Source organism: Dermacentor albipictus, chromosome 2 (genome assembly GCF_038994185.2).
Source record: "Dermacentor albipictus isolate Rhodes 1998 colony chromosome 2, USDA_Dalb.pri_finalv2, whole genome shotgun sequence".
NCBI classification, from domain to species: domain Eukaryota; kingdom Metazoa; phylum Arthropoda; class Arachnida; order Ixodida; family Ixodidae; genus Dermacentor; species Dermacentor albipictus.
In genome coordinates, this window is record NC_091822.1 from 196,423,172 (window position 1) to 196,436,073 (window position 12,902).

General features: G+C 44.2%; 1 protein-coding gene across 2 annotated transcripts in view; it reads left to right on the top strand.

The window, feature by feature from the left end:
• l(3)80Fg (dnaJ homolog subfamily C member 16 l(3)80Fg) overlaps positions 1-12,902 on the top strand; it is a 54,575-nt gene that overhangs the window by 10,099 nt on the left and 31,574 nt on the right. For both annotated transcript variants that reach the window (XM_065427581.2, XM_065427582.1), the window contains exons 6-8: positions 478-753; positions 4,610-4,795; positions 9,195-9,363. In XM_065427581.2, coding sequence (XP_065283653.1) covers positions 478-753; positions 4,610-4,795; positions 9,195-9,363 — 631 coding nt within the window. The remainder of the gene's footprint in view (positions 1-477; positions 754-4,609; positions 4,796-9,194; positions 9,364-12,902) is intronic.

Consider the following 12,902-nt stretch of genomic DNA (forward strand, 5'->3'; position numbering starts at 1 on the left):
AAGAATAGTTCTCCTTCACATCTTGCTCACAAAGGGTGAGCAGCATGTATTAGTATTGTAACATCTGCATCAGTTATTATCCTCTACAAAAGGGCAAACTTCCTGTAGAAATTAGTTTTAGTCTGATTTTTGCAAATTTTGTTCGGGGTGCGAAAATTGGGAATTATTGGGTTCTACCCAAAAAGGAGGGACCCTAATTATACTTAATAATTATATCAACCACGCTAGTTAAATTATTTTCGGTGTCTTTTTAAGGTCGTGTGGTTAATGCTTTTATGTTTCATTTGCATTGATGTTGTTTAGTGCACCATGACATTACACTGAGTTTCTTTCTGTGAGAACTAAAAATATTGGCAACACATGTAACACTCAGAATGCCGCAACATGCTATTGTAATATGTGTTTGGAAATCTCGAGTTATGCTCTAGTATTATAAGTTTGTCTAAACCTTAAACTGCCCACATTTCCTTTGCTCAGGTCCGATAACCGAGTGCGCGCAGTGGTATTCAGCCCATCAGCGTCTGTGCGGCTGCGCTACCTACTGGCAGCGTTCCAGTTCCGAGAGCGTGTTCGCTTTGGCTATGTCCGACTGGGACAACCCGAGACGGAGCCTCTGCGCCGACGTCACGCTGGTGTAGGACTTCGTCAAGAGTCCCTGTTGATCTTCAATGAACACACCAGTGCCCCTGTGGCACTCCTCAGCATGGCAGAGCTAGATCCACAGTCTCTCAGAGATGTGCTCAAGGCAAACCGGTAAATAAGTTTTGCTTGTCTCGCTCTACATACACGTGCATTCAATTGCCCACAAATGAAATACGATAATGTAAATGCATAGTATTCATAGCAGCCTTGACCGTGGTGAAGTGCACACAAATGGGCGGTTTCCCAGCAAGTCATGTAATGTTGAGACATCTTGTAGAAGCAGGTTGTATGCAGTTGTGGTAAAGGGGTGTAAAGATTGTTTCAGCTTTCCAAAATTTAAGCAGTGTGAGAAAGCTAATTTAGCAAACAAGAAGTAATGTTATAGCATTCTATTCTGCCAGCAGCCGGAAAGCTTATTAATGCACTTTGCACTTCATCTTGCATTAAAGTATGACAATATTTGCCAATATTTCTCATTACCCACATGTTTCATGTTCTCCTTGCACCCTCCTATGTGCAGCAGTCTGTTGCACATTGCTACGATGACGCAAGGGTAGAGCTCACAGTCACCTTACTGCACATCACTGGTAGACAACAAGTGCATTGAGGAATTTGTGACATTGAGATCACAATGTACAAGGTTTTGCCAGTGAATTTGCAGCTAGTGGTGAGCTGCAGACAAGCACGTTTTATTTCACCAGCCACTGCTGCTGCCACCCAGGTATGCATGTACATTATCTCAAACTTGATCTCCTGATAGGGACAACAGTATGATATAGGGCAACAGTATGATTGCAGCTGTTGTGCTTACTGTTGTGAAAATTCTTGCTCACAGAGTTCAAATGCTGCTTAACAAAATTGCTGACATATTGATAATGCAGACGATGGGGAACTACCGCATCTTGTATAAATGCAATCAGAATCGCTTTGCTGTTGGGCTTAGCATCCATCCATGAAAGCCAACAGATAGTTCCACCATATATAATACAGTTAGGTATGTAATTTCCATTAGTGATAATCATTATGTGTTTTTTTTTTAATTTTGTCAGAGAAATGAAACGGGCCACCACACTCTGTATGAATTTTTGGTCGCCATTATGTACTGACCCTGTAGAGCCTACATCAGTGTTGCAGCAGTCCAAACAAGCTAATGAGTCTGAAGAATTGGAGTTTAAAAAATTGATTGGTTGCTATATTTTGACCCTGTTTTAATGAAGACAGAACAAAGATAGAATCACCTGAAAATGCAGCTGGATGCTGTAGGCTTTGCCTTTACACAAATCATGACTCAGTTAAAACTTGGCTTGAAAATACAGAATGCAGCTGCTGGAACACAGCTATGGCAGAGTTTTGTTATTCTAGGTGATACAGTAAAACCTCGTTAAACCGTACCCGCTTAAACAGTAGTTTCGGTTTAAAAGTAGTAAAGTCAATTCCCCGACTCAGCGGCCATTGAACATAACGTATTTTGTATCCGCATAAACCGTACCAGCTTATTGCGTACGCATCGGTTAAAACGTAGCGTTTCCACTTTTCGTCGCGCAAACACGGCGGTGCGTCGTCTCCATCGGGCGGCCCGGCAGAACAACAAGCCTCGGAGATCGGTACAACGGCCTCCAAGCGCCCTGTGCGTTTGCACGTGAAGCCGCATCATTATCAACATCAATTCGACGCCGCATGGACGCCGTGCTAGAGAGCGTCGTGCAAGCGAGGACTCGCGTCATGCCGAAGCTAGGATAAAAAAGACGCCGGGTGCTCAGCATAGAAGAAAAATTAGACATCGTCCGTGTTACCGAACGTGACACGAAAAAGTCGGAGCTGGCCCACGACATGGATCTGCTGTTGACTACAGTGTGTGGCATTTGGAATGCGAAGTTGCTCGGCAGCGCTGCTGCGACCGCGAAGAGATATGTCGGCTACGAGGATCGACTTTTCACCATCGTTGCCGCTGTTGTTGCCGAAGTGTCAACTAGCGACAGTGATGAGGACGACACGGAAAGCGACAGCACGGGCTATTCAGGCCCGGCAGTGGCAGAAGCTGCGCGTTACGTCAGCCTCATGAATGCGATCGTCGCGAGAACAGGGGCGCGATAACGTAACTATTCCAAACGAAAAGTTTTCCGAACTCCGGCACCCGGCAATGAAAAAGGCGCCCCGGGACTTATGCAGCACTACTGCGCGCGTTCACGGAGAATACGTAATGCCAACGAGGAATCTGCCTTGCGAGTGTTTGCCGAGAGGAGGGGAGCTGGCTGAGAAGCTGGAACGCAGCTTCAGTAAGTTTGAGGCCGCTGTCATCGTGCTAGGCCGCCGCGACATCAAATGAAAATAACACTTACGTCCCGCGAAGTGAATAAATACTGCATGTTTTTTCCCCTTTCATCGCACTCTCTCTGAGTTCCGTTTTCGACAGGTAAGTGGGCGATCTCATGCTATTTCGCTTAAACAGTACTACCGTTTAGTACGTACTTTTTCCGAGCTCCGGCCGACTACGGTTTAACGAGGTTTGACTGTACACAGTGGGAAGAAATCCTGCTACAGCATGTTTCTTCTTCTCAGCAGCAGAACTTCCTGGCTTGTAAGTGCCATGGCAGGTATTGGAGTGTAACAACCTGTGGGAGCAGGTAGTGAATTGTTACACATCTATTTTACGAGAGAGCAGCTGTTGCTTCGACATTGATTATGCTGAGCCAAGGGCGTTGGGTGTAGTTTCTGCTTGTGGCTGCTCAGTGAGGTGAACTGAAGGCCCAATTTGATGTCTGATCATTCAAAGCACGTTGTTTGCCTTGCGTAATGGTCAGCTTCAGCATTGTAACCTTTAAAATGAAAATGCAAAACAAAGCTTAATTGAACAGTTATATCTTTGTAAAATTTATTCACTCAAGTTCACTAAAATCTGCTGCTCAAGTGTGGCTTATGCAGCTGCTGTGACATTACTTACCCTCTCTGGTTCAGTGATTCCTGTAGGAATCATAATGCTTTACAAGGAATATCTGACTCGGAAATGGACAAGAGCTGAGTCTAATTCGAGATATCAGAATTTCAGCAACTCTAATTGCATAATGTATGTAGACTTTGTGTTACAGACATTGTGTTACAGACACTTAATTGCAGCAAGTTGCCACTTGCTGCAATTAAGTGTCTGAGCTGCATCCTTGGAGCCTACAACCTAAGCTGTGTAAAATGTCTTAGCCATGGCATGGACCATTGCTCAATAATTCATGCACAATCTTCACACAGTTGTGAATTGAAGTTTAAGGCTCCACAAGCCCTACACAGCACACGGAGTTTGTGACAGGTGGCTCTCATATATCATCAAAAAGAAAATGATTAGGAAATGCTGTTCTCATTTTTCTAATGTTCAATTGCACAGAATATAAATTTGTTACTTCAAAAACAAATTCAGGCCAGAAAGGGTTAATGATTTTGTTTCAGTTACTTGCGAAAAGTTGACATATATTAGGAGGCAGTATTCACTCTCTGTAAACTGAGGTTGGCACAGTATCAGAATTAACATGCTTGACGGAGTTTCCATTTAAAATGAGACATTGGGTTCTCAGCAGTTACCACTATATGTATCAGTTAGCATAGACATTGCCATTTATATTCAGAGGGAGTTATTGTTGACCCATTGCATTGCAAGCCTACAGCGGAGTTCATGTACTAAACATCACCTTTATGGCGCTTGGCATTGTCCTATATTTTTGCCTTCATAAAGCTGTCACCGCATAAAGAACTGTCTGTATTTGCACAGAAAAACAATGGGATAATTACAAGGCATTCTGCTGCTCTGTTACAGTAGAAGAATCGGATAATTATAGCTGGGCTCATTTTTTTCTTGTAGGATTCTACCTTAAAATGTTCTGTTCGTAGCTTGGTTTTTTCTTGTTTGTAGGATTCTACCTTAAAATGCTCTGTTCGTAGCCTGACTGATTTGCTCTTTGTTCTGATTTCTCTCATTCTACAGGTTTCTGATTTTGCCACGAGTCTCATCGCAGGTTCTTTTCGATGAGCTTTGCCCACCTGAAGCAATTCGTACACGTCGTCGCCTCTGTGTTGTACTCATTACAGGCAACACAGCTTTGCATGATCCAAACCGAGCACAGCTAAGAGACTACATTCAACAAAAGGGCTTTCCAGTTGAGCGTGTCAGGTAAGGTTACTTTCTTTTTCTTCTAGCTGTTGTTTACAAAGCTGCAAAAGTGAGACACACTGCTCTTAAAGGCAAGGACTTTTTTGCTGTTGAAGCTGCTTTCAGCAAATGTACAGTGTGCTATTGCAAGGGTGTGTAGTATGATGTTTTATGAAGCATGAGTATGCAAGACTCAAAATACAATTTTTTGTTCATGTGTCTGGCAAGCTTAAGTGGCCCACATAATCCTGTAAATATGGTGCTGTATTTTCCCATGTACAGTTGAACCCACTTATAATTATAGTTCTTTTAATTATTTATTGGACATAACAATGAACAACCAATGCCCAGTCAACTTTCTGTATGTGTTCCATGGTAAAATAAACCACTTACTACAATGCTCCCATGCCATATTATCAGTTACAACAATTAAATCTGGCTGCTGGGTGTGGGCGCCAAAAAGACAATAAGTGATATACTCTCTAATACTCAATACACAATAATACACAATACTCTCTAATGCAAATTTTGAGCACAGCTGTTCAGGTGTTTTGTACTCGTGATATATTATGGCAAAGAATTTGATTCTGAAGGACAAGGTGCTCTTGGCCGCGGCACTGAGCCTTTGCTTGGGCAGTTCGTTTAGCAGCAGTGGCATTTTCACCGGTTGCGTTGCTCATTGTTCAAAAAGAATGTGGGAACGCGTGGCTCGCGCAGAGCACATTCTAATGTGGTGGCGAAGCTGGAAGCGAAGTAGCATGCGCTGTAGGTCCAAAGCCCACGCCAGTGCTTTGTTTTCGTGCTGGCCACATGCCTGGTCATGCCGGCAGTCCGCTTTTCTCCTCACCCCTTATTGCCATACCCTCCTCTGCCTTCTGCCGCCTAGTTGTGCTGCACCTTGCTCTCTGCTTTCCTCCTCACATCTTTCATTCCCTACTGCGCTCAGCTTCGCTTTCATCTTTCGCTGTTCTTGTTCGCTCTGTTATGCCGATGTCAAGTTGATGCTCGCCGCAAGAACATGTTGTGATATGCACGCTGCAGGCTCACATATCATTTTAGAGCTGCACTCTAAAATGACATGTGAGCCACTTTGCCACAGCAGCCTTTGTGCCGCACACTCTGCACGGCATGCCTTCATCACATCGCATCACTGGCCTCATGCCCCTTTCCTGGCTCCCTTCCCACTCTCACGCAGACGTGGGAGGCATGGAAGAGAGACGAAAGAGGCGATGAATGCATGCTGTGTGGCGTGCACCGCACGAAAGGGGGTGTGGTGAAGCAGTTTTAGTTTCTTTTTTTTCTTTTCCTAGATTTCGCATCCCTTACTCTTTTTTCTGGTGCAGACACTCATTGGTCAGACTTAATTGTTATAGCCCGTAACGTGGAACGGGAATATTTTAGTAAGCAGATTATTTTACCATAGAACACACACAGAAGTTGACTGTGCATTGGATGTTCATTGCTACATGCGAGTATTGTTGAAACCAGTAATGCTATATAAGTAGGTTCGACTGTACTTCTTTCTGCCTAATTAAAATGTTTGGCCCCTCTGCTTTTCTCCTCTCACCAAGTTGCAACAATTATCCCTTAGAACAATCGGATTCCCTTAGCACCTGATTATTGTTACAAGTGAGTTCGACTGTGTAACCCAGACCTGTATACAGTACATGTTTAACCCAACCAAACACTCACTTGCAATCTTCAGAAAAGAGAATTCTGGAAAGTTTGCATCTACAATCAGAGCAAATAATTTTATATAATAGGGATGAAATATTTGTTAAAACCCAGCACAAAAGTCAGCTTAAGCCAAAGCTGCAGAAACTACAGCATAGACTACTTATAACGTAAGTCGCTGGAGTTGTGAATTTCCGCACTGTAAGCGGTACTGCACTACATTCAAATCTCAATAATTCAAACTCGAAGTGGCCCGAAATTTTGTTCGAATTAAAAGAAGTTTGAAGTAAAGGAAGCTAATTGAATGGAGGACTTACCTGCAGTGGTGCAGTGCACTAAGCTAACAGATGAGTGGGAAATTCCAGAAGATTTATTCACACGTATTTACAAATTGCAGTCAGTTATTAGGTGTATCGGTGCTTGTACTGTGACAGGAGGTGGTGGGTGCACATGTTTGTTATAAAAAGAAAACATGTTCTGTGACACTGGCCCCCTCGAACTTGTGGAATGCTTTACTGCGTATAAGTGCTGTATTGGGACGAAGTTGACTTTAGGGAACCGGCATTATGCAATGTGCCATGCTTTGCGCTCTCAGTAGACATTGGTGAGGATTACAGAGGCGGAGTCAGCGCCATTGCTAACAGGGGTGAATTGTTTCAATGAAAAACATGGCACCTTACAGCAAGAAGCTTGGTAGCGAACGTTGAAGTAGCTAGGCCTATAGCATTGCCGTGGTGTAGCTCCAGCTGCCAGTGGATCTGTGTGCGAGAGCACCGGCTCGAGGCGGCGCAATAATCAAAATTGCGAAGGTGGTGGCTTCGATTGATGCTGTTTAGGACCTGCAGTCATGGCAAAAAGGCTGGAAAGTTGCACGGCGAAGGTTTTTTGCATCCGAAATTTCAGACTTTCTTATACATTCACTCTATGGGTTACACGGCGGTGCCACGACACTAACAGAAGTCGCTAACCCGTCACGAACAGAAGTAATCGATGGTGCGTGCCTGCACATGCTTGCACACAAATTTCTGCCATGGCTTTTTTTTTTTCATCACGTGCAGCATTGAGATGTTTCTCCTAAGCTTTTCCTCTAAGGGTGGAGGCAGAGGAATGCTAGTCAGAGGCGCCGCCATGTGGCTTGGCACACTACTGAGGGCATTGTCGGAGCGCATTATGTTCGACTTAACCTTCACAAATGCTTGTGCATTACAATTACCGGGCGTTTTCGCCCATTGGGATACACATAGCTTTGACAGGATGACAGTGTCAGTTTGAATAAACCGAACGTTCAAATTTAGCGTGTTTGAATTAACGAGATTCAACTGTATAATCAAAACATTTTTTAAAAGCTGTGCACGTGCAAAATATGTAGACCAAGCAGCTGCATGTATCTAGGAATTGAAGCATACGACCGGGATTTGTCCTCACTTTCATTGGTGAGGTGGTTCCTCTGTTTTGCAAGTGCTTTAGCCACTGCGGAGCATTTAATTGACTCTGTGCCAAACCGCAACCTTGGCTGGTTAGGCCTAGCCGGCAGTGGTGTCGGGTGGCATGCCGTCGCTAAATGTTCGCCCTTGATATAGGATGTGTTTGTACCTGTACACGAATACAGGGAGATCTGGCACAAGATTCCGTGCGCTGGCTGAACTGACACCAACATGTGTGAAGCACGGTTTGCAGGTGGTCAGGTGGCAACTACCACAAACATGTATAAGAACATCTTGTATGTGCGTGTACTGGTAGGAATGGCAAAAACACACGTGTGGGCAATGTTCTGAACTGATAAATTTGCACAACACAGTGTTAACTGACAGCGTCATGGAGTCAAGGTTGCACATTCAGTATCTGTACTTCGTGACAACACGCATCGCGATAGGTAGGCGTAAAACACATTTGCTGCCTTATCCGATTTTCCAGCGGGGCTGAAGTTGTAAAAAGCAACAAATTGGTTTTGCCGTTGAAATACCTTTTTCCCACCTGCTTAATAATTCAGACATTTTTGAGAGCCTATCTGTGGCCAAAAATATCAGTCGGCAACTTTCTGCACACAAACTGAAGAGCCAAAGAGCGGAAATGTGCACTTGTTTGGTGCGGACCCCGTACTGCTCACAAGTGGCTGGAGCGAAAGGCTTCTCCATCGCTTAGGCAAGCCCCGCACGCCTGTGAGCCAGAACGCTGCCACCGCATTTTTTTTTTCCTTTGTTCCTTGTTTGTTCACTTTGCATCTCCTCTTCCTCTGTATTGCTGTCATTGCTCTCCCTTCGACTGACGCACCTCATTGAGGAGCATGCTCACTGCCTCGCTTGTCTGTGGGATTTTCCGGCAACCACATTATAACCGGTATTTCATCTCGCACTGCTCCACTTAATATGCATATACATAGAGTTCGATGGAGAAATAAATGGAAGTCAGAAATGACCGCATTATATCCGGTCTTGCACTATATGTAGTTACGTTATAAGTTATCTGAGCTGTATATTGCATTTTGTACGTTAGCTGTCACTAGTTACACTTATAGTGTAGTGCAGCTTCACAACTATAAGTTGCGGAGAAGCCACACCTGAAAGCAAAATTAATGTGTAATCCACGTTGCACTTGTTTCTATAATTTTTGTTGTGTGTACAAAAATGCAGCATATATGCAGTACAAAAATGCAGTATATATTAAGTAAAAGTAAATAGTCGTCCTGTGAGTGACTGATCAAGGTGACAATGCTGCTGTTTCTTTTTACTTCACTTCTGGTGCGCAGGTTTATGTTTGTATACAAGGAAAAACAGAAGGAGTTTGTGAACACCCTGAGCTCGGGTGAGGATTCACCTGAAGACCCTGTCCTTCATATGGTTATCTTGTGGAGGAAAGACCACAACTTAGTTCAGTATCAATGGATTGAGGCACCGTGGCTTGACGAGCCCCAGAAGGTGAGCTTTTGGCTGTGGTCGTGGGTGCAGCTTAGAAAGGCTTGCTTTTTAAAATTTTTGTAAAAACTATCACTCTGAATTCCTGGCACAATTACATATTAAAGAGCCCTCATCCCACCTTATCTGAAATTTTATTATGCACTGGCAGTTGACAGGTGCTGTTGAGAGAGAGTTATAGTGCCAGAATAATTTTTTTTAAACAGTTGAATAACACTGAAGCCGCAGAGAGCATGTGTTTAGTCCCGCCTCATCCTATTGAAAGGGAAATAAAGCATTGATTCACTGATTGATTGCATTGAGGCAGTGTTGTGAGAATGTCATGTAAGTCTTGCATGAAGCAGGAATTCTGACCCATTGCTTTAAGAGGAGACATGGCTCTTTAGGACAAAAAAAATATCGCCAGAAAGTCGATTTTTGGAAAATGAAATTTTTGAAATCTGTAGCTATTGTTCCGCAACTACACAAAGTTTCTCGACTCTTGAATCAATATTTTAGCCACAAAATCATTTTATTTTGTCGATACCTGCAGAATTTCAACCGAAGTTATTGCAGAAACGGTACCTTTTTCGCGAAGCGCAGCTCCTGTTTCACGCATCGTAGCGTGGATATCTTGGCGTCATATGAAAGAGCGATCTTCGTTTTTAAAATTCTCGCCCACTCCGGCTCCATGCTGCCATTGGCTTCAGGAAATTTCCGCACCAAAAGAGAGTCCCAGCACGGCCCCTTATTAGTTGTTTAGTGCATGTAACCTGTGCTTGGCATACGGTTGGCGGGATTCCTTTCTCGTTGTCTGCATCACGCACATATGCGCGGTCAGCTGTGCACCATATTGTCTGAGCATCGAGTCATTGTGAGTGAAGTGACACCGTACTATGCGATGGCTGGTAAGAAATTTCATACGAGAAATAAGTTTGGTGCAAAAAAGGTGCAACGTGCGCTTATCGACAACTTCAAGAAGCGTAGCGCGACAGATCCGGATGTCGAAGTCATCGCGGCCCCCTCCGCACCCATGTCTGCTGTTGCCGCCGATAAAGGCCTAGGCCTAACAAGCCCGTCGCCGTGCGAAGGTGCCGAAGGTCACGTTCGTTGTGATACGAAGTTCCTGAAGCCCGCAGAATTGGAAGAGGGCAAAAAAGGAACCCCAAGAAAGCTCCAGTGGCTGTTGTCCACGCCTGCGACGGAAAGGAAGCGAGATCTTCTGATTGATAACACCAATGCCGCCGCTGAACCCGTTGAACCACTTGATGGGACCGTGTTTACTATAGTAAGTTTAGATGCGGAACATTCTGCTTGCCCGAATGACGTGCAAGGTATGCAATGGCGGAGATATGAAAATTGTCAGAGGTGAGCACGAATACAGATTCTCTGTCAAGTTGATTCTTATGTGCGGGAACTGTGGTTATGTGACGTCGACGTGGAGCTCGCAGCACATCCGCGGTGAACAGAAATCAAACCCGTTCGCTGTGAACGTTCTTGCTGCTCGCGCAATGCAAGCAACGGAAACTGGCAAACAGCCCTCAATTATGTGTTTTCCACTATGAACATTAGCCGTCGCGGGCTTCACACAAAGACGTGGCAACACTATGTGAACGAAAAGCTGACTCCCGCCACCGATCATGCTGCCCGAAATGTGACACGTGAGTGTGTGCGTTCTGTTTGCGAGCTTTACAATTAATTGTGTCTCGACAACCCCGGGAACATCACGGTGTCGTATGATGGGTCATGGATGACCCGCGGACACACCTCTCACATTGGCGTCGGCGCCTTGATTGAACTGTTTACGGGTCTGTGTTTAGATTACGTTGTATTGAGTAATTTCTGTGTGGGATGCGAGACAGGCCCAAATGAAGATGATCCTGGTTTTGGAAATTGGAAGAAGAATCACCAGTGCCAGAGGAACACTGAGAAAAAATCAGGAGAAATGGAAGTGGAGGCTGCCCTTATTCTGTTCAAGAGGTCCCTAGAACAGCACAACCTCCGTTATACCACTATATTGAGTGATGGGGATAGCTGTACCTAGCTTGCACTGGAAGAGAAAAATGTTTACGGTTATTTGAAAACAGACAAGGAGGACTGCGTAAGCCACATCCAGAAACGCATGGGTACGACATTGCGCAACCTTGTTTCAAGAAACAAAGCTTCTGGCCTTCAGAGTCTCTGTGGAAAGGGTCGGCTCACAGCAGACCTTATTACAAGACTAAGCTCATATTACAGATGGGCGCTAAAAACGCACAAGGGAGACGTGGACGCCATGTACAAGGCAGTGATGGTGACTTACTATCATATCACCTCCACTGACTCTGAATCAAACCACACATTTTGCCCAACAGGCCCCAACTCGTGGTGCCGTCAAAATGCCGTAGAGGCTAAGGGCGAGCCAGCACCGAAACATCCTCGCAACCTGGCCCCTCATGTTTGCCAGGCCTTGCTGCCCATTTAAGAGCGTTTGAGTGACAAGAAGTTGCTTAAGAGGTGCCAGAGGGGAAAGACCCAAAGCATCAACGAGAGTCCTCCACTCGTTTATCTGGTCTCTTGCACCCAAGGATCGCCATGCCTCTCGGTTCACGATACAGGCAGCTGTGGCAGAGGCAGTGCTAAAGTTTAATGCAGGGAACGTCAAAGCATCTACATCTATATTGCAAGAGCTGAGCCTCAGTTCCAGCTCATTATGCAGTGATCGCATGGCTGAAAAAGATCAGCGGCGATTGAAAGCTTCAGCTTGAAAGCGTGCATCAGCTGAAAACATGCATCAAGCCCTCAAAAAACGCCACACAGGCAACAATTCTCAAACTGACTATGTGCCAGGAGAATACTAACCACTTACAGCTGGTAACATGTAAAGATTTGACAATATTTTTGAATAAATTGAGCTGTTTTTGTTTTTCTTGATTTTCTCAAAACAAGCTTTTTACTCACCCTGCACGTTCAGAGCAACAATATCTCAATCTGTAGAACAGCTATAGCTGTAATTTTTCTTGCTACACGCAGCTGAATGAATAAAGCTTGAAGTGCTGCAAGCCTATTCTTATTTGTCTACCCCGTATTTCTTATTTACTTTCTTTTTTTTTCATTAGTAGCTGTGCTGTAAACACTGAACTTCAATGAGCTGCTAAATTGCTATTTGTTGTCCAATTGGAAAACTGATTACAGCACTGCAACCCTTATACATTCTGCTTTCCACTCGTACAATAAATATAACTTTCTGGCCAGTATATCATTATCTATTGTTTCACCGAATAATGATAATGAACATATTATCATCTCTTTAATTACTTGAGCCACAAAAAACGTAATTGCATTTTCAAAGTCAGAACAAGAAAATACATATATCTGTGCATTTAGGTTGAATTTTCTTAATAAATACATTAAGAAACCATCATGTCCCCCATTAACCAGTGTCCATGAGCATATTTTCTTCCTTCTCTCTCCTCTGCCATTGCCAGTGTTCTAAAGCTCTTTTATCATAGTGGCACAGCCAATCATCAATTGAGAAAATAAATGCAGTGTGCTGTTTTCTTATGCACTGCATGCAGATAGCT